Source organism: Mustela nigripes, chromosome 4 (assembly GCF_022355385.1).
Source record: "Mustela nigripes isolate SB6536 chromosome 4, MUSNIG.SB6536, whole genome shotgun sequence".
Classification (NCBI taxonomy): domain Eukaryota; kingdom Metazoa; phylum Chordata; class Mammalia; order Carnivora; family Mustelidae; genus Mustela; species Mustela nigripes.
Genome location: NC_081560.1, coordinates 145,063,400 through 145,082,887, shown reverse-complemented (window position 1 = coordinate 145,082,887; position 19,488 = coordinate 145,063,400). Strand labels below are relative to the sequence as shown.

At 55.2% G+C, this 19,488-nt stretch overlaps 1 protein-coding gene across 4 annotated transcripts in view; it reads right to left on the bottom strand.

Moving 5' to 3' along the window:
- Positions 1–6,786: 6,786 nt before the first annotated feature.
- The window catches only part of TSPAN14 (tetraspanin 14), a 58,401-nt gene continuing 45,699 nt past the window's right edge, over positions 6,787–19,488 (bottom strand). For 3 of the 4 annotated variants that reach the window (XM_059397928.1, XM_059397927.1, XM_059397929.1), the window contains exons 3-9: positions 18,737–18,787; positions 16,686–16,832; positions 15,012–15,182; positions 12,972–13,097; positions 11,808–11,852; positions 9,568–9,687; positions 6,787–8,609 (exon numbers count right to left, since the gene is read on the bottom strand). In XM_059397928.1, coding sequence (XP_059253911.1) covers positions 8,538–8,609; positions 9,568–9,687; positions 11,808–11,852; positions 12,972–13,097; positions 15,012–15,182; positions 16,686–16,832; positions 18,737–18,787 — 732 coding nt within the window. In that variant the 3' untranslated portion in view covers positions 6,787–8,537. The remainder of the gene's footprint in view (positions 8,610–9,567; positions 9,688–11,807; positions 11,853–12,971; positions 13,098–15,011; positions 15,183–16,685; positions 16,833–18,736; positions 18,788–19,488) is intronic. The other variant, XM_059397930.1, reaches the window with a different exon arrangement.

The window sequence follows — 19,488 nt, the reverse complement described above, 5'->3', positions numbered from 1 at the left end:
CAGCCAGTGCCCCCAGGACGCCTCCCGCAGGGGCTGGCCTTTTCTCAGGGCACTTGGGAGATACCCTAACCCGCAGACTCCACCCTTTGCCATAAGAGATTGGCTCCTTTGGATTCCTTGCCTGAGTCCTATTTCTTAAAAGTAAGCTGTGCCAGAAGGACGAGAAGTGGAAGGAAATCTTTTTTGGAATAAGCGAAAAAGATTCTGGGTGTCTCACGTGGAAAACAATGCATTGTTTAGAGCACGTTCTTCCAATGATGTGATTCTGGACTTTCATTACCTTTGAGCAGTTTTACAACTAAGTTGTAGTGTTAAGGCCAAATACTTTTTGTCTATGGACATGCCTAACTGTATGTATGTGAATAGAGCCCAACTACCTCCTCCCCCTGAAAAAAAGCCAGTCTGCACATTCCTTTACTCCATATAGATATATGTGATTCCTCCTCCAAACTGACTGGTAATCTTACCAGCTCCCTCACTTGATTAATGAATTAAATAAAATTTTTGGCACATGCATATGTAATATCAAATAAGTAATACTCTTTTAGGGGGAGATTACCTCTAACAAAAGGCACACTAAAGATCACTGCCTCTCAGAGATGGGAAGGAAGACTGGCCATGGTCCACGAAACACAAAATCCACTTCCAGCCATATCACTCCTGACCCCGGGAGATGGTGAGCCTGGGCTTGCACACCTCAAGAGACAGGGTGCTCAGTCCCTCCCAGAGGCCACTCCAGCTCTGTCCAGATAGGCCCACAGCTGTGCTCATTTTAAAAAACAGGGAGAAAAAATAGATCTAAAACTAAAAGAAAACACCAGGCCTGGGTCCAGTCCCTGCAGTCAGGTGAATGACTACATCCAAACAATCACCTTCAAACAGGGCCAGCAGTCCTAGGCCCTTTCAAAGGCACTGAGAGGATGACTGGGCTGGGCAAGGAGGGTAAGAGGAGGACCACCGGCCAGACAGGGGCAATGAGTGCAGAGCTGAGACCACCGGATTCATGCTGCCTTAGAACAGAACCTGACCCTGGCTCCCACAGGTTTTTACACACAAGGATTTTCTCCTGGGAGCAAGTGAGGGCCCATACACCTGTCTTACACACACACACACACACGCAAGTGAGGGCCCATACACCTGTCTTACACACACACACACACACACAGGTCTCCCTGGCTCCTGGCTTCCTTCCCATTGAGGCTGCCCCATCACCTGGAGGGACACCCTTGCCCATCAGAGGTGGAAAGGACCCAGACGGCCTCCTGGACTTGGACCCTCATGCTGCGGCCTTGGCCAGTCCCAGCACTTCCCTGCATGTCTGTTCTCCTGACCAGAATGGTACCAGCTGGGGTCCACCTGGTCCAAATATGATGTCTTGCCGGGTCTGGGGTTTTGTCTCCCGCAGCACCTGGTTCAGAGCTCTCTTCTTTCCCATCCCAAGCTCCTTGAGCCCCTTAACTCCCCATGTCATCTCTCTGAGCCCCTTGAAGGCAGGCTGTGCGGCTATGCGGGCTCCCGTGGGCTGGCCTTTGTGGACACCCCTCATTCCCTAGGAGGGCGAGGGGCCCCTCTGCTTCCTCTGGGGGCTTCCAGAGACTTCTGGGGTTGTGCTGGTTTCCAGCAGGACCTGCGCTCCCGACGAGAAGTGACACCCTCTCCTGCCTCCCCACCTCTAAGGCAGAGAAAGCAAACAGATCTTGAATTCCAGATACCTGCTGAGTCTCCCTGCAGACCTCCAAGCCTTGATCCTGAGAGCACAGAGAAGTGGGGCGTTTTGTGTCAGCCCACCTGAACTGTGACTTGGAACCCAGGCTGCTCAGCCTGGTGGGGACTGGCCTGGTGGGGATCTGCTGCTCCTCATTCATCTCCCCAGCAGTAATTGGGGGTGCCCAATAGTGCCCTGGGCTCATGTCAGCCTCAAGACAAGGCCACGTGGGGCCATTACTATCCCTACTCTACAAAGAGGGTTCAAGGAGACTAAGTAACTTGCCAGAAGCTCCGTGGCTGGTGAGTAGGTGGCTGGGCAGTCAGGGCTCCCACGCTCTTTCATCTCCAATAATGAATGGAATATTCCTGGGCCCCCTGTGGGGGAGGGGGGGAGAGCATTTAAATGAAGAAACCGAGGTACTAAGTTTTACTTTTTTTTTTTTTTGAGCCCAAACTCCAGCTCAGGCTCAGGCCTCTTCCCACCACAGCAGAGGTCCTAAGCCAAACAAATCTGGGTCTGGGCTCTCCCTCCTCTCACGTAATGACTTTGGTTTTGCAGCCTGGCAGGTGCAGGGGAAGCGGAAGAGGCTGGCACAGCCCATCCCTGTCTCCACTGGGGCTGCACCCCCACAGAGCCAAGACCTCCTCCTCTCCCTTCCCCTTTTGTCTCTATTTTCTCTCCAAAACGAGTACCTACCCCTCTGCAGACAGGCAGAGGCCCAGCAGGGGTGCCCCCCTTCTCCAGCAGTGGGATCAACCCAACCACCAGGGGGCAGCAGTCAGGCAGTGAGCTGTCTGGAGCCCAGAGACCCAGGGCAAGAAACCAGGGCATGCTGGGAGACTGGGTGGTCCTTGACTTTCCAACTGCCGCATCCTAGAGCTTCCTCTGGGCTGACAGGGGCCAGGCTTGTGTCTGCCCGGACTCTTTAGCTCCCTCCCTATGCAACCTCAGGGGCAGCCCTGGGTCTTGAGGGCTGATTCTCACTGATAAACAAGGTTGCCTCCCAACAACACTGTTCCCACAGGACCAGCCATCTTCCAGGGCAAAGGCAGATGGCTAGGGCTCTCCTGCCCATCTTGTTCAGCCTGTCTGTGGAACCTCTGCTGTTGGAGGGCCACAGGCTACTGGGAGGAGTCCTTGGAGAGACATCGCCCCCCTCCCATCTACCCCCTTGGCCCAGAGCCAGCCCATACCTCCATCATGGATGTTCATGCCACGGCACCCTCAACATATCAGCTGTGGGCTGGCAGCAGTAGACATGCCCCAGCCCCGAGAACCCAATCGTCACGATGTCAGTCCACCTCCTTGGGGAACTCCTTTAAAAACATGTTTTTCTTGCAAACAAAACAAAACAAATGTTTTTCTTGCATTTCTAACAACAAAATGCCATGGAGTTTTTATAAGCCCTTGTAACAACAAAACACCACACCAACTAAAACATCCACCCACAGAAGCATCATGAAGGCTGTTGGCGGCCTCCGCAACGTTCACCCCCTTCCACAGGGGTCTGTTGCCCTGACACGTGGTTTGAATGGGAAGGATGAGTGCAGGGGCTTCTGGGAGGGGGGCTTCCCTCAGTGGCTTCACTACCATCCCATTCCCGTCACAGTGGGGACCCAGGTTGTCTGTGATGGGTCCGCCCTCCCTCTGCCTCGGCCAATGGGGGCACTGTTGAAGGCAGAGCAGAGAGAATAAAAGAAACCAGATCCTGTTGGCGTTGCTGAGCCACTTGGATCAAACCAACCCCGAAACTCACCCCACCTCTGGACTTTCCAGTTTCAGGAGCCAAAAACCTCCCCTCATTGTGTAAACCGGTTTGAACTGGGTTTTCTCTTACCTGCGACTGTAAACATACTCCCCTGGGCAGAGCAAGGTTCGTTCACTGGCTGGGGGGCCCTGCCTTGGGTGGTGGGACAGTGAAGGTGCACTGTGGACCGACATTCACTCATGGAGAAAGATTTCGGGGAAATATCAAGTAAAATTAATTGTTGACTACCACGTAAAATAGGATTCTCATTTGTATGAGAAAGATTTGGGAATATGGATCCACACTTTCTAGAAGGTTACCTGGGACGGAGCAGTTGCCTCTGGGGAACAGGAAGCGTACTTCTTCCCATTACACGGAGCCGCGCTTAGACTACTTAAACATATAAAATAACTAGCTTTAAAGTTGTTTGAGGTGATAGAATTATAGTCCGAGGTGCTCATTTATTTCTATGGTTATTAAACCCTGCTTCCAAAGCCCCCACTGAAGTAGGAGAGCAGAGCACGGAAAAAAGGTGGAGGGAAGAAAGAATGCTCTCGGCCTTCCTGAGGAAAGGTTCATTCCCTCCTCCAAAGCCGGGTTCTCTGAAATCGGTCACTTTGCAGGAAGAGTGCCCACTTGAATGTAGCCTTGACTTTTTCTTCCTCTCAGAGCCATTCCCCGGTCCTTATTCCACAGTGCCCACGGCAGGTTTTCCAGAGGCATCCTGGAGACCCCAACAGCATCCTGAGAATGAACATACCTCTCTTCACTGCCGTCTGGAGGAGGAAAAGACTGGTCTTGCTGATTTGGCAGAGCTAAAATGGCACTAAAGGTACAGGGTCCCCTGGATGTTCAGAGTGCCCCGTCGGCCCTGAAAGGTCAGGCAACAACCTCTTGAGTAACAGACACAAGCTTGTGGAAGCACCTTTACCAAGATCCATCACTGGCGACAAGTTACCACAGTTTAGGGGCAGACAACCTAAAAACCCTGTGGCCCCATCGAGAGACATGATGCATGACCCTAGAGCTGGAAATACCCCCCTGTGAAAGTCATACAGTCATTCCACTCACCTCATACACCTAAAGGCATTGACCCTCTGGGTGGCAGGGCTGAGAACTTGACACATGGGCAGGACCTTCCTAGGATGCTGGGTCCTTCCTTGGGTGCTGGGACCCACTGCAAGAGCCCCTCACCTTTCTCTGGGCCTCTGCAGTCCATGCTCTGAGGCTGCAGACCAAGAACGGTCAGATGGCCCTGCTACCAAGACTGAGGCCTTCCTTTCTCTGCTGGCCTCCTCTTCAGGGGAGCTCCTCCTTGAGGTCCCTAAGATTGCAGAGGCCCATACTCATATGCGTGCCCATTACCACCCCAGTGGCAGACCCACCAGGTGCATAGAGACCTCAGCAGGCTTGTTGCGTGGAGAGCAGCTCTGGCCTTGCAGGGAAGTGAGCCTGTGGCCCAAAACCATGGTCTCAGGGGCAAGGCTGAGCACCATGATGATCCCAGTGCCGAGAAGAAGGCTGAGCACCATATTGTCCCAAATCCAGGCACACAGGCAGGAGTGAACATTCCCCTCCCTTCTCCAAACATCTGTCAACCTGCCACAGAGTCCGGGAGCTGGGAAATCTTCGGGAAACCGCTTCTCCCTGGGCATGCCCTTGGTGTGGTTTCACTCAGCAGGAGCCAGGCCTACTCGAACAGGTACAGGTTCTGGGGCAGGTTTCTAGAGTTTGAATCTAGATCTTCCAAATCCTCCACAGGAGCTCCCCTTTCTCCGAGCTGCACATTTTGGGCACGAAACTGGCTTCCTCCGAGCTGTTCTGGTCACTGAATTTAACTGTTAAGTGCCTGTTGCACACCCTACGTTCCGGAAGGCTCTGTAGCCAAGTCATTTTTATTGTTATTCACATGGGGAAACTACAGACTTCCTGGGCACTAGGAGACTGTTTTCCTGTCCTAGGAGACGATTTTCCTGCCCAGCTCACAGCCTAGCCCTCCAGGCAGGGCGCACCCCTGGAGACAGGTGAGCCCGGCAGTGGCAGGAGTTGCTGGAGGGCGTGACAAGGATGGGCAGCGTGGGCCAGAGGCTGGGCGAGCCTGGGCCCAGAGGGTGGTCCAGAGTGCTGGGGGCTGCAGAGGCCGACAGGGCTTGGTGAGGGGGTGAGCAGCTTTCAGTCAGGGAGGAGTGCTGGGCTGTGGAGGGCGGGGTACAGAGACCCAGACAACGAGCCCCCACAGGGAAGGGAAGGCAGGCAGGCAAGGGGGCAGAGGCAAGCCTTCCGACATGGGGAAACATGTATTGTGAGAGGGAGAGGATGTGGGAAAACACCGATGCAGCCGAGGCCTACAAGGAGCAGGGCGGGAGGGGCACGGGAAGGATAAAGGAAGAGCCAGAAACGTTGCAGCGAGAGTCTGTGGGGGCGACCGAGGGGTGTGCACAGGTCACGGTGGCCTCCTCCCGGTCTGGGAGGGCAGGGAGTGCAGGGGCTGCGCGGGACCGGGACGCCTGCACTGTGGCTCCGAGAGGAGGAGGGTTCACTGGAGAGAGCCACGCATGCACCCCTTCCGCCAGGCTTCCTCTCTCTTCTCTCATCCAACCACTCAGAGGCAGAGGGGACGGCTCAAATGGCCAGACCTTTGTAAACTAATTGAAAAACACACTGAACTTGAAAAAGTCCTAACTAGTCTTCATCTGGAGCTGGGCTAGGAGCTGTCAGGAGACTCACAAGGGGTCCAGCCACAAGGGCGACCCGGATAGATGAGCCAGAAGGAGCCACCCAGGAGGCTAAGCTGTTGGGCACCCACGCACCAGCAGCGTGGGTCCAGAGCCACCATCTCCCCGGGGCCAGACAGATCAGAGGCACACGGCAAGGTGGACAATGCTACTTACCCTTCAGATGGGCCTGCGGGCGTCCAGACACACTCATGTAGCAGCAGGGTCCGCCACCCCCCCCAGTGTCCCCAAGCTCTCCCACCTGGATCACATCACCCGAGGCTGGAAAGAGGTCGCCTAATGCTTTTCCTGCCCACCTGCAGAGTCAAGAGTTCTGCCTCGTGCTTCCAGCTGGGTGTAAGCAAACCACAAGTCCGCGTGATCTGGGTGTAACCTCCACACAAAGGATAACGGAAAGTGGTGCACGGAATCTAAAACAAATCACTTGATGGAAGTTTGTTTCAAACTGTGCCGCCCGTGGATTCCTTTATCCTCCACTGTCCTGTCCTGTCTAGTCACTCCCAGTGCCCCCGGTTCCCTTAGCAGCCGAGTTTACCATCGTGATGTTTCATGCCATCTTGATGTCACTCAAAATAAAAACGACCAAGACAACAGCATTAATATAAAGATATATTCCATAAAAGAGTTTGGCAGTCAAAGAAAAGCATCACACTTCCTGAAAACACAAGCATTCTTCTTCCTCTAGTCTACAGAGAAAATTATAAAGAAATAAAAAACAAAAAAACAAAAAAAACAAAAAACAAACCCAGAAACAAAAATCGTAGCATCATCCACAAACACCCACCAGTATACACCACACTAGCATGTACACTTCGGCAAGTCAGTGAAGGTAGCACTCAAGTCCCTGAACAAGGAGGACAGAACTGGTACGGGATCCAGAGAAGCGTTAGAGAGGAGCCCAGCCAAAGACGCACAGACACACCAGCCACCCCCGGCGGGGAAACCTTCGGTACATAAGACAGACTTCATTTCCAAGAGCAAGCCCCGAGATAGCCCTGCCAGGGAGGGGGAACATGATCACCACAGATCCCTGACTGGGGACAGTGGAGGGGGGAGTCACCACAAAAGTTAGCCAAAGAAGAACCATCCTGACCTTCTACCCAGCTGCAGGCTGGGGTCTCAGGCTCGACACAGGGGCCCGGCCACAGTTACGCTCTCCAGGGAGAGGCAAACACCAGGCCGGCCAGCGGCCCTTAGCATGTAGCCTCGATAGAAGCCCTGGTCACAGGTTCCAGGCTGGACGTCTCTGGCTGGGGCTCCCTGGCCTTGCAGTGGGGGGGTAGGGAGAGTGGCAGGTGGGGTCAGGATTCAAGTTCCAGGTGATGGATTCAGTAGCACCAAGACCAGAAGACGGCGAGGCCTAGCTGGGGAAGGGAGTGGGTGCGTGTGAGCTGGGGCACACAGAGGAAGGGAGAGCACGTGTGTGCACCTGGACTGTGAGGGATGAAAAGGAGAAGTTGAGGGGGTTGGTTCTTGAGACACACGAGGGAACTGAGAGGGATGGCTTCAGTCCCAGACATCGTGTAAGGCTGCTTGGAGGGAATGCCAGAGGAAATGAAGAAATGGTGTGAGAACATTCTTATCCCTATAAATAAACTATGTACACACTTTCAGAAAGGGAGAGCCGACTCTCAGAGGAGCACCCTGCCCGTGGCCCGCTCCCCCACGTGTCATCAGGACCTGATACTGTGGAAACTGGAGGCAGGTCTTGTCCTGGAAGGGGCGGTCAAGGAGGCACTCCGTGGCACCTGTCCACACATGGCTCAGGCTTCCTTGGACATGGCAGAGGAACCCGCAAACACCCCCCAGCTTGTACAGACACACAGGCTCCGCTGGTACGGTCCCTTTGTTCCCCTTCCCCTCCCCAGTTCCAGGTGGCACCCTTCTGCGGCTGGTTGAAGCCTCGTCGTGTCTGCTGGGCTCCCACCCAGGTCCCCCTCATAGCAGATGTGGCCGCCCTCCAGGCTGGCACTGACAACATGAGTGGGGAGGCCAGGGTGCCCTGCAGACACACTTAGTCTCCAGGAAAACTGAGTCAGGCCCTTTTCACAGCCATGGGAACCTTCTGTCCCTCAGAGTCCCTACCCCGCTTAAAGACATGGTCTCCGTCTCTGGGTAAACTCCGAGAGGGCGGGTCTCTGTCAAAAGTCCGTGCAGGTCAGAGGAGCTCCTTGGTCTTCAGCACCAGCAAACAGAAACAGGGAGGTCGCGTCACGCTGATGCCGAAGACGGGGCGCTGGCTCTGGCTGGGTGTGTCCACTTCTCTCCCTCTGGATGTCGGGTTGACAGCAGCGAAGGGCTCTGGCCTCCATGGCGTGGCTCAGCTCTGCTTGCTCACCTCTGCTCCTCAGAAGTGATGGCCTGCCTTCACCGCCTCAATGTCCGAGATCAAGGTCTTCGCCAGGAAGATGCCAAAAATCTGAAACCAAAGCCAGGGGAGGCTATCAGTGCTGGGGCCAGACAGGAGAGGGCGAGCACAGGGCAAGGTGCACAGGGCCCGCTCTGCAGACAGTGAGGATGCAGCACAGAGGATGTGCCCGCCAGTAAACAGGGAGGCCTGGGGTCTGTTTTGCTCTATCCCTGGGGCCTAGAAGTTTGGGGCAAACGGCTGGCAGTGGAGAAGGCCTGCCTCCAACAGGGCCATGCACGTCACATATCCTGCGCTGGGACACACTTTGTACCCACAGTTAACCCAAAAATAACAGTCACCTGACTGGTTCTGACGTAAAATAATAAATCTTGATGTTTCCTGTAAACCAGGATTCCATGATAAAAACAAGGTTCTCCCTGGTTTTAGCTGCGCTGCCATCCCACCATGGTGACCAGCATCAACACTGTTATTTTTTTTACCAGGAACAGACCAATGTGAACTCGGAAATCTTGGAATTTTGCTTATTTCCCCTTTAAATTCCTGTTGTGGTTTATATCTTATGAGCCAGTTCTTCTCAAGTCTGAATGTTTTGCTCATTTGGCAAGTAAATTTGTTCTTTCCTTTTCTAGATGCTTCTGTGTCTAAGCTTCCCTTGCGATCACTCAACACACACTGGCGGGGTGAAGGAGGAAGGGGAGTGTGGATGGTCCGTAGCCCCTGGGCCGCATCAGGCACCCTCTTGATGGCAGCGTCAGAGCTGAACGATGCACCTTCCGCAAGGCGGTGATGGCCATCCAAGAGGCTGCTTGGGGGCTGCCAGTTTCTCCTCCCAAGCCCTGGGCACCCCGGAGAACCAGTCTCTCTGACTGGCAGCGTTCTTGCCTCCCCTCCCCCTTCTCTGGGCAGCTGCTAGCTGCTAGCTGCCCAGAGTGTGTGACATCTGGTTCTGATGAACAGGTGCGACCCGCAAGGACAAAGGAAGCCACAAAGGGCAGGGGGAGCAAACCTGCAGCAGGGAGATGGCGATGAAGACGCCGGCCACGATGTAAATATTGCGCGGAAGCCAGCCCTCCAGCGCCTGGATGCAGCCTTTTGTGAAGATGGACTCGTCCCACTTGCTCTTCAGCTAAAGGGAAACAGTACAGCGACCTGAGCCCAAGACATGCAGGGCATCCCCACCCCGGCTCCCCAGAGGGCTCCCCTGGCGGGCAGGGTGGAGCTCAGCAGAGGCCAGGGGGCTGGAAGTCGGGTGCTCAGGGCGGACAGAACCCTCCAGGGGAACTGCCTCCACTTGCCGCAGTCTCTGCCTTCTCCCTGGGCAGTCTGCATCTTCTCCTCTGCCCAGACGAAGGCTTCTGGCGGTGGTCTTTACCCACTCCTGGTGAGGCCTCCCCAGACTGAAAGAGGGACTAAATTCGGTACACCTCCAGAGCCCACATCTGAAGGACACAGAGGGCCCTCAAGGCTCCAAGGAGGAAGATGGGGCTTTAAAGAGAGAAACTAGAAGCATCTTCTGAGTCAGAGAAGTTGGCTGGGGAAAGAAGGGACAGTGGCTTCCCAGAGTGTGTGTCCCATCCCCAGAGTGTGTGTCCCATCCCCGCCTCTCCCCGCACCGCCAGGGAAGCTTGGCTCCAGGAGCCAGAGTCTCAGTCCTAAGCCAACAGGCACCTTCCAACCCTGACCCCTAGTGGAGGCTCAGGACGCACACCGGAGAACCGCCAGCACATAGAGCCCATCCTCACCTCTACCCACCATATACAGCCTCGCTCACGGCAATACTGGTGGAACAGTAATCCATTTTAGTGGGGCGAGGGGCTGCACTGTGTCCCCCTAAAACTCAGAATGTGACTGCACTTGGAGACAAGGTGTTTGAAGTGGGACTATAACCCATAACCCTAACCCTAATCCTAACCTGAATCATCCGGAGAGGTCTCTGAACAGCAGGACGCCAGCCACATACCCTAGCCCCTAACCCCTACCCCTAACACTAACCCTAATTCTAAAGTTATCCCTCCAGACAAGTCTCTGAACTGCAGGATACTAGGCACATATCCTCACACTGTCCCCAGCCCTAACCCCCATTATGCTGGCCCTAACCCGAACCCAAACTCTAGATATGAGGGAAAAAAAGATGTGTTACATATCTATAACGGATTAGTACTGAGCCATAAAAAAAGAGTAAGGTCTTGCCATCTGTAACAGCGTGGCTGCAGCTACAGAGTATTATGCTAAGCAAAGTCAGTCAGTCAGAGAAAGAGAAATACTATATGGACAAAAAGGTAAACAAATTAAAATAAGGTCATCAGATAGGCCCCAATCCAATATGATTGGCGTCCTTATAAAAAATGATCAGGACACCAAAAGACAGAGGGAGGACCATGTGGGGACACATACAGGAGAAGGCAGCCACCTACAAGCCCAGGGGAGGCCTCACACCAGCCCAGCCAGCACCCTGATGTCGGGCTTCTAACCTCGAGGTCTGGGGAGAGAGGTTTCCACGTTTCAGCCACAGTCTGTGGTACTTGGTTATGACAGCCCTAGAATCTAACACAAGCAGCAATGAAAGGACGATGCTGGGACAGGCCCGTCCCTGGGTAATGGGCGGAGGTCCCTGCAGAAGGGCTTTGGGCCTCCCAAACCGGAGGCACACATCCCTGGCGTCCATGGCCAACAGAAAAGGTGCCCGTAGATTCCCCCAAGTTCCCTCCTTCAGAACAGCAGTCACTCACTCATACCACCAAAGGCCACCAAGCAGTGCCTGGGGGGAGGGGGACACTCACTTCTCTCCACCCTCACACCCCCTGTGGCCTGAAGAAACCCCTGGAGAACTGAGCCTTCCTCCCGCCCCAAGACCCATCTCCCTCCTCACTGCCACCCTGCCTCCATATGGCCTCTAAACCATGCCCTGTGCTCCTGCAGCTTCACCCTGAGCTCCTACTGAACAGACACCCACGGAACTCCAAGGAGCCACTAAAAATAAAGCCTTTGTTCCCAAAACTTTCATCTGACCTCTTTCCACTAATGCAGCAACTGCCAGACTTTGTGACCGCAGTTCCCAGGCTGGGAATCACCCCCATCGCTATTCCCCGGAGTCCTGCTGCCAGCGGCTTCTACCCAGCTCGCTCCCAGCTTAGACGGCCCCTCCCCAAGTCTCACCCACTCCAATTTGCACTTGTGCTAAATCGGGAAGTTGGACCACAGGGAATAAACCTGACAAACTTAAAGTTGCACGCCTCGGGCACTCACCTGGGTCCTGACGTCATATCCACACTGTGTGTTCACAACTTTTTGCTGTAAGAAAAGCAGAAAAAAATATGGTCATTTTTGTTCTCTTGGGAAGCCAGTGGTAGAAGGTTCTAGAAAAGTCCCAACCAAACATCAGCAAACACCTGTACAAATTTCATTATAGCTCACACCCTTTAATCGCAATGCCAACTGACCTTTCACACTAGGACAAAGGTTGACCAACCGTATGTGTGAAGGAGACCCGTCTATGTAGGAACTATTCAACTCTGCTCTCGGAGCATGAAAGACACGGACAATACATAAATGAATGTGCATGGCCACATTTCAGTAAAACTTCATTTACAGACACTGAAATTTAAATTTCAAATGATTTTCACCCATCACGAAATAGTATTCTTCCTTTCACTTATTGTCAGCCATTTACAAAGGGCTGAAACTACTCTCGGCTCGCAGATCATACAAAAATAGAGAGGAGGCTGGATCTGGCCCATGGGTCACAGTTTGGCAGTGCCTGAGCGGGGAAAGTTCCACTCGCTCAGTATTTCATGGTCACGGTGGGGATATCAGGCGCTGGCTGTGTGGCCGCAGCAAACCAGAGCTTCCTGGTCTGGGAAGTAGGTCGTGTGACAGTGGCTCTGACCTACCGGCTCTGAGCCCTGGGGCCAAGTACTGGACACCTACGAGCACACAGGAGCTATAAAAGGCTCAGTTCTAGCAAATGTTCAGTGCTCCTTCACACATCACCCCAAGGGCCCTGGTTCTGGAACCCACAGACCCAGGCTATGGGCTGGGAATGAGAACAGGTGAAGAAGAAAAGCAAGATGCCTCCACTACTCCCAGATGATGAGTAAACCCCCCCCCCCCCCCCAGTTCTGTGCACAGGGCATTCTCTCCAGAGGGTGGTGAAGAGGGCGGCCCATGGCTCATCACATTTCTAGCATTTCGTCCAGGCACCCTAAGTGAGAGCCCCTCAAGGGAAGGACACGACTGGTTTTCTCCTGCCTCACCCAGAACACTAGAGCAAGGGCAGGTCATGCAAAATTGTGCCTGGGATTTACACACAGAGGACTTGGGAGCTGCAGACTCTGGCGTGGTGTGCAGAGGGAGCACAGAAGCAGCCCAGAACCCAGAACAGCTGCACGCCCCCCGGGCAGGCTGACTCACCGCGGGGTCTGGCACGCAACAGGAGAAGGGCACCCCACACTTCTCGCGGCTATAGCTGGCACCACTGCAGTTGAAGTAGATGTTGAGGTCCCAGTCTTCTGGCCCATATGCCCCGCAGCACTGGTTCTGGGGTCACAAAAGTCGAGAACTGTCAGGGGCTCTGGCTCTGAGCCAGGGCTGTGACCACCCCACCACAGGGCATTGGGGACACGAGGGGAAGCGCTGCTCCATGTACACACAGAGAAATCCAGCACCCACCCCACCCCCCCACTGACCTCCCACATGCACAGATGCTAAGCATGGTAACCTAGGCAGCCTTTAAGAGGGAAACCAGGAAACCTCATCTAAGATCCCACCCCCCCCCACCGGGGTACAGCATGCAGGACTGCCTCTGCAGTGTCCCCAGGCCTCACCAGGGACACACCATTCAGGTCCAGACCCTCCTCCCCCTGGGGCTTCTCCTTCTTCCCCTCGCCTCAGCCCAAAGTGGATTCCTCACTCTCCGCGGAGACCCTCAGTATTTCTGATGCAGTTCTCTCGTATCCTCCAAGAGAACCCCTCCTTGTGGGCAGTGAGTGGGGCTTCCTCCCAGAGAAACGTCCAAGCTGGCCTTACTTCCCTTAGGTGCCTCTTTACAAAAAACAGCTGCTAGACGTCTACTCCCAAGGCCAGAATCATGAGCAGGGTGAACAGTTAACACAATCATAGCTCAGTCCCCCTAACCTGGGGTCTCTGCACCCCCCACTGTCTGGTGTAGTTGCAAACAGAATCACCGCTCGTCTACAAACTTGTAAAACCAAACACTGAAAATGGCACAGGGATGTCAAGGGCCTCCTAGACCATGATCACAACAGATCAACCACCAGGGCTCCTGGCTGTCTTCTTTTATTTCTAAGATTAAAATCCCATGCCCCCCACCCCTTACCCTGCTGCGGTTCCAGCTTCTCTCATGACTCCCAAATATTTCAGCGTGAGGAATCTCCACAATTTACCGAATGCCTCTGGAGAGTGTATTTTCCAGAGGAAAGGACAGCACTGGAGAAGAGTGCCCTGTCCTCGAGGCTAGCGGGGGACAGGAACACCCGGGCACGCCACGGCTCTGGGACAGCGGGGAACGGCGGGAAGGCTCAGTGAGGGCAGGAGGAAATGGCTAAGGTGGGATTTTCGAAGAAAAATGCTGGTCACTATTATGGCACAGGAAGTGTCTCTGGTCACATAAAGTGGGTTTTGCTGGGTCCCGGGATACACAACGTAAGGGTAAGCAAGTTTTAGTCAACATGAGAGTGAACCAGAGTTATTTTTAATGCGTGCTTGCTTGTTTTCTCCTCAGAATCCAAGTGTTCCACGTGAAGCCCCTGGGGAAGCGAGGTTTTCCGGCAGCGCACAGACGGCCCACACGACAGCCTTGCCCCAGCCAGTGGCGGGGAACAGGCCCCCCCAGGACAGGGACGGCAGTGGTCCAAGCCTCCAGGTGCAGCTGCACACAGAGAAGGCGGAGGCCAGATGGAGTCAAGGCCAAGGCCTGGGATGGCTTAGACAGCCCCCTGGGGACATATTCCAAGGAGGTCACATTCCTCCCCATCTGGGGAAGCTTCCTCCAGGCAGCTCTGCCCTCTTGAACAGGAAGGGGAAAAGGTCCCAGGGAGGAAGGGGACAGGAATAGCCTCAGACGGTGAGTCATGCACCGGGGAGGGGACGCTCTGCCCCTGGGTACCCAGAGTGCCTGGGGACCTGCGGCCGCCTGTGTGGCCAGGACCTGAGAAATCTGGGCCCCTGGAGGAGGGTGCCCGCGGGGGCAGCAAGACGGCCTGCCCCACGCAAATGGGGGAGGACACACTGCGAACACACCTACAGGGCCAGGCAACAGTCAACGGGCAGAGTCAAAGTGACCAGAGGCCAGAGCAGCCCCCCCACAGCCTCCCCGCCACCTGCCATGCGGAGGAGGGACACCCCGGGCTCTCCATTAGCCGAGGCCTGGGCAGTGTGCAAGGCCAGGGAAGCCCACGCTCTGGCCAGGAGGGCAGCACGGATGGTCCTTACCGCTTTCTGAAGGGAGTCAATGAGGTTCTGCAGGTCAATGTCGTCCCGGTAGGATCTGATGTTGCTCTCGAAGAACTCCCGGAACCGGTCCCTCACCCAGTCCTGGAAGAGGAAGGCCAGCACGGCCACGGCCAGCTCCAGGAAGAAGATGAGCACAATGGTACCGCAGAACTGCGTGGCGACAAGAACAGAGGTGAGAGTCATCACACCTCCGGCCTCCAGCCAGGCACAAAGCCTCGTCTGACCAGGGATCGATGCCTACTGCAAAGAGGGTGAGCTCCACCCCTGCGACACGAGTGCCGGAGCCCCTGGGAATCCCATGTGACTGGCTGGCAGCCCCACCCCCTCTGTAAATGGAGTGGTGCACCCCCACTCCCATCACAGCACCACTGGGAAGAGACGAGTGAAAGGACCAGAAAGCTCCAAGCCACTATGTCCCCCACTTCCTGTGAGGCAGCCTCCCTCCTCAACAAGGAAGCCCCATCCCAGGAAAAGGATGGGGCTAACCTACCCCACCAGGCCACCAGCTCCTCTAGGGCAGAGCCTGTGCCCCAGACACAACACCTGACCACTCTCCTCGCACACACAACTGTCCAAGTTGCTAGAAATCTACTGCCGCCCCCACTGTAGGTACAAGGAAACAGAGGCTCACTCTGGCACATGGCTTGCTTGAGGTCATGCAGCTCATGCGGGACATCTGAGTGCCCCTGTATGTGGCAAGACCTCTCCAGAAGCACAGTGCCATTGGCCACCACAGCAGTGGCCCTCTGCAAGGGCCCCCCACAGCCGCACCCCTCCTATCCAGCAGACTTCCAGCCAGCAGTACGTGAGTTCCCCTGCCCATTACCACCACTGGTCACCCTGTGCTCTAAGCTGGGAGGCCACGGTAGGCGAGGGTCTCAGGGTAAGACAAGGGGAAACACCCGCGCGGGTGCGCACACAGAGACACACACATACACACCAGGCCCTTCAAAACCTAACCTCCATTCACACAGAAGGAAGATACACTAAATATATTTTTAAAAGGAAAAAAAATGAGAAGAAGAAGAAAAAAAAAAAAAAACACATGTTTTGCTTTTTAAATTAAGCCCAAGGAAGAGAAGGCTTGATCTAATAAATTCAACAAATAATATATTGCAAAACATGATGATGTGTTTTCCCCACCAGGTGCTATTTAATTTTAACTGAACGCATTTCAGCATGAATTTTTATCTAAATATAAAACCAAACCCTAAGTAACTGGCAGTTCTGCCAGGAAATTAAGGATTCTGTGTTGCACATCCCAACACACACCCCCTGGAGGAGGAAAATGGTTTCCTAACTTTACTGGCAACGTCTTTTGATCTTAGCCAAGAAGGGCAAAGGCGAGTAGCGAACAAACAATTCCTTCAGAACTTCGCAGGGAAGAGGCAAGGGAGGGGGACAGGAGCCAGCTGCTTAGCCATCGCTTCCCTCCAAAACCTGAACACCAGAGCGGCCCGACTTCTCCAGGGGTGAGCAGCCGGCTTAGCTGACTGTTTCCTGAAACCTTCCCAGTCGGTGGGCAGCCTCCTCCCCACACGGCTGGGGCCCAGGGGGCCCTGTAAGAGCTACAACCCTCTTCGGCCAGATAAGGGGTCAGCCTGCCCAGCAGAGTCCACACCCCCACCCGCCCCCGCATCTGCGGCTACTCACAAACTTGAGCAGACAGATGTTCTCCCGCAGGGCGCCCACGCAGCCCGCGAACCCCAGCGTGAACATCACCACGCCCACCATCAGGACCAGCACCACGGGGTCGATGCCATGCAGCCGGGTCACTTTGGTGAGGTCAGACAGCACCCCCTGAAAGAGGCAGAGAAAGCATCAGCTTTAGAGAGTCAAGGGAGTCAAGGGTGTCTTGGGGGGCAAGGGGGGGCCTAGGTTATGTCCAGAGCTAAAGTAAGGACAGGGACCTGTCTCCTGAGGCTCAGTCCTGTCCTTAACAGCCAGGCCAGAGCACAGAGCGTGGCCCCTGCCCACTTGCCCTCTTAGGGCGCCCTCTGCGCACAAATCCTTGCCAGACTCAGCTCCCAGGGCCCTTGCACGCAGCAATCCTGGGCTGCACCTTGGCTCTGAGTCCCTCCCAGGCCGACCCCATGCTTTTTTTGGAGACTGTAGGGTGCCTGTGCCAGGCCTAGAGTGCAGGGGCCCTGGGGAACCCTGTGGTCTCCGGTCAGGCACCTTAGGGCCAGAGGCTCGCCCTGGCCTCGGGCCATGTAACAGCTTACTCTGTACTCAGTTTGTAGAGAACCCCATGACCCTGAGCTGAAAACAGCTTTAGTATGCACACTGTTCTGGAAACACCCACCAAGGGCAGACGAAGCAGTGCTGTCCATAAAACCTTCTGTGATGATGGGAGGTGTTCTCTGTCTGCACTGTGCCAAATGGTAGCCTATGGCCCCATGTCCTAATGAGCATCTGAGCTCATGTTTCATTTTAACTAACTTAAATACATACAGTCACATGTGGCTAGTAAGAACCAAAACTGACAGAAAAGTTCTACAGGATTCAAAGGAGGAAGGAGAAAGGAGCCACCAGCCAGGCCCCCAGGGACCCCTAGGGCCCCAGGGTAGCCAGGCCTCTGCTCAGGGCTCTGCCAGAGCTGCTGCTGTTCGGGAGATGGCCACATGGTGGCGATATGAGTCACAGTTTGCGCAGGCTTGTGGGGTTTGTCCACAGGATGAAGGGACATTGCACTCCAGCTCCTGCCCTTTAGGGGACTCCAGGGTACCCTGAAAATACCCAAACCCCAAGGTGGGCCTTATTCAGCTCCGAAGACCATGGCAAGAAGGCCCATAGATCTAAGCGCTCCTGCCTCTATCTCCCAGAACCCAAGGCAGGTTCCACTGAAGGGATAAGAGGATTCAGGGCCTGGGGCTCAAGAGGATGCTTTAGTTCCCACCGTCTCCCTGCCCCCCCCACCCCGGCTCAGTGCACCTTACTCCACCTTTCTCCTCTCTCCCCTCTTCTGCTCTCTGGAGAGAGGGTCCTCCTAGGCTCTCACACCTCCCTGGCGTGCACCCACCAGCAGAGCAGAAGAGGGCCGCAGCTCCTAAGTCTAGTCCCCTCCTCAGAGCTTCCACCACGCCTTGTCCCGCTGCACAGAAAGAGACCGGTCTCCCCACCTCCTCCCCCTGCCCCCCGTCTCCTGTACAGGCTGGGCAAGGAGGCTCACAGGTGTGGAAGCCCCTGCCCTGACCCACAGGGCACCCAGGGGGATTTAACACAGCCCTGCTCCCAGTCTCAGGACGGAACTTTGGGAACAAACACGACTGTGTTCAGGGAGCTGCTGGCTCCCAGAGGCACAGACAGGAGCAGAAGGTGGCCCCAGGCCCACCCCAGACTCCACCACAGACAAGCCCCCGGGTTGTCTGAAGCTTCTGGGAACAGCAGAGAGGGCTCTCCGCATTCATGGATCTCAAAAGCCCAGCCCAGCCCAGCCTAGCCCAGCCCAGCCCACCCGTGGCCCCTAGCAGTGACCCCACAACTGGGAAACAGAGCCAGTCCCAGGGCCCCAGGAGGTCTCATGATCAGCTCAGTAAACACTTCTCAGAGCGCCTCTGCGACAACCACGATGGCTACAAACCTACAAACCATTGCCCCAGGCAAGATGCTTATCGGGGGAGTCTGGAGGAAGGAGCAATGAAAGCTGACACACCTGGTCTGGGCTCCCTGATGCTTCCAGCCCTGCTAACAGTGACACCTACCTTTTCGCTCCATGCCCACAGTCCGACTCCAAGGAAGACAACTCCAGCCAGCTAAGCAGGGGAAGGGTGGAGGGAAGGGGAGAAGTGGGCAAGGAGGGAGAGAGGGAGAGAGTGAGTTAAAAAACCAGGACCATGAACACGCTCCTTCGAGGAGCGTCCACACGACGAGTCAGGGATGTTCCTGGCTCACGTCCATGGAGGCGGACCAGGGGCAAGGCAGGCCCTCAGCCCCTGCAGATGACACGAACTCTACCCCAGAGCAAAGGGATGGCCAGGCGTTTGCGGTAACTTACAGCTACCTTCCTAACATCTGGCCAAACTCCTACCCTAACGGCCCCCCATGCTCCAAAGAGCAGAGAGCAAGATCTCCGGGCAGAGTCTGCCCCCGACACTGGAGTCAGAGATATCGTGACAGCCCTGTCCTGTTTCTTCCACATTCCCAAAGCCCCTGAAATCTCTTCAGTGCAGGATCCGGTGTAAGGAAGACATAAGCCCCTGTGACAGCCCCCCAGGGGCATTCATGGGCTCCCAGGGCCAGAGAGCCTCTCTCCAGAGCCCTGGGCACTGCCACGGGGACACAGCGTCCGTGGCACCAGGGGCACATATGTGCTTCGCATTACTAGTTACTGGGTTATTCATTATAGAATTAAAATAGGCCTGTGCGAAACAACACACTCACCCCAGAAAAGGAGCACCCCCCACCCCACTGGGACCAGGCTGACTCCCCTCTACCACAATGGGAAGCCCCCCCC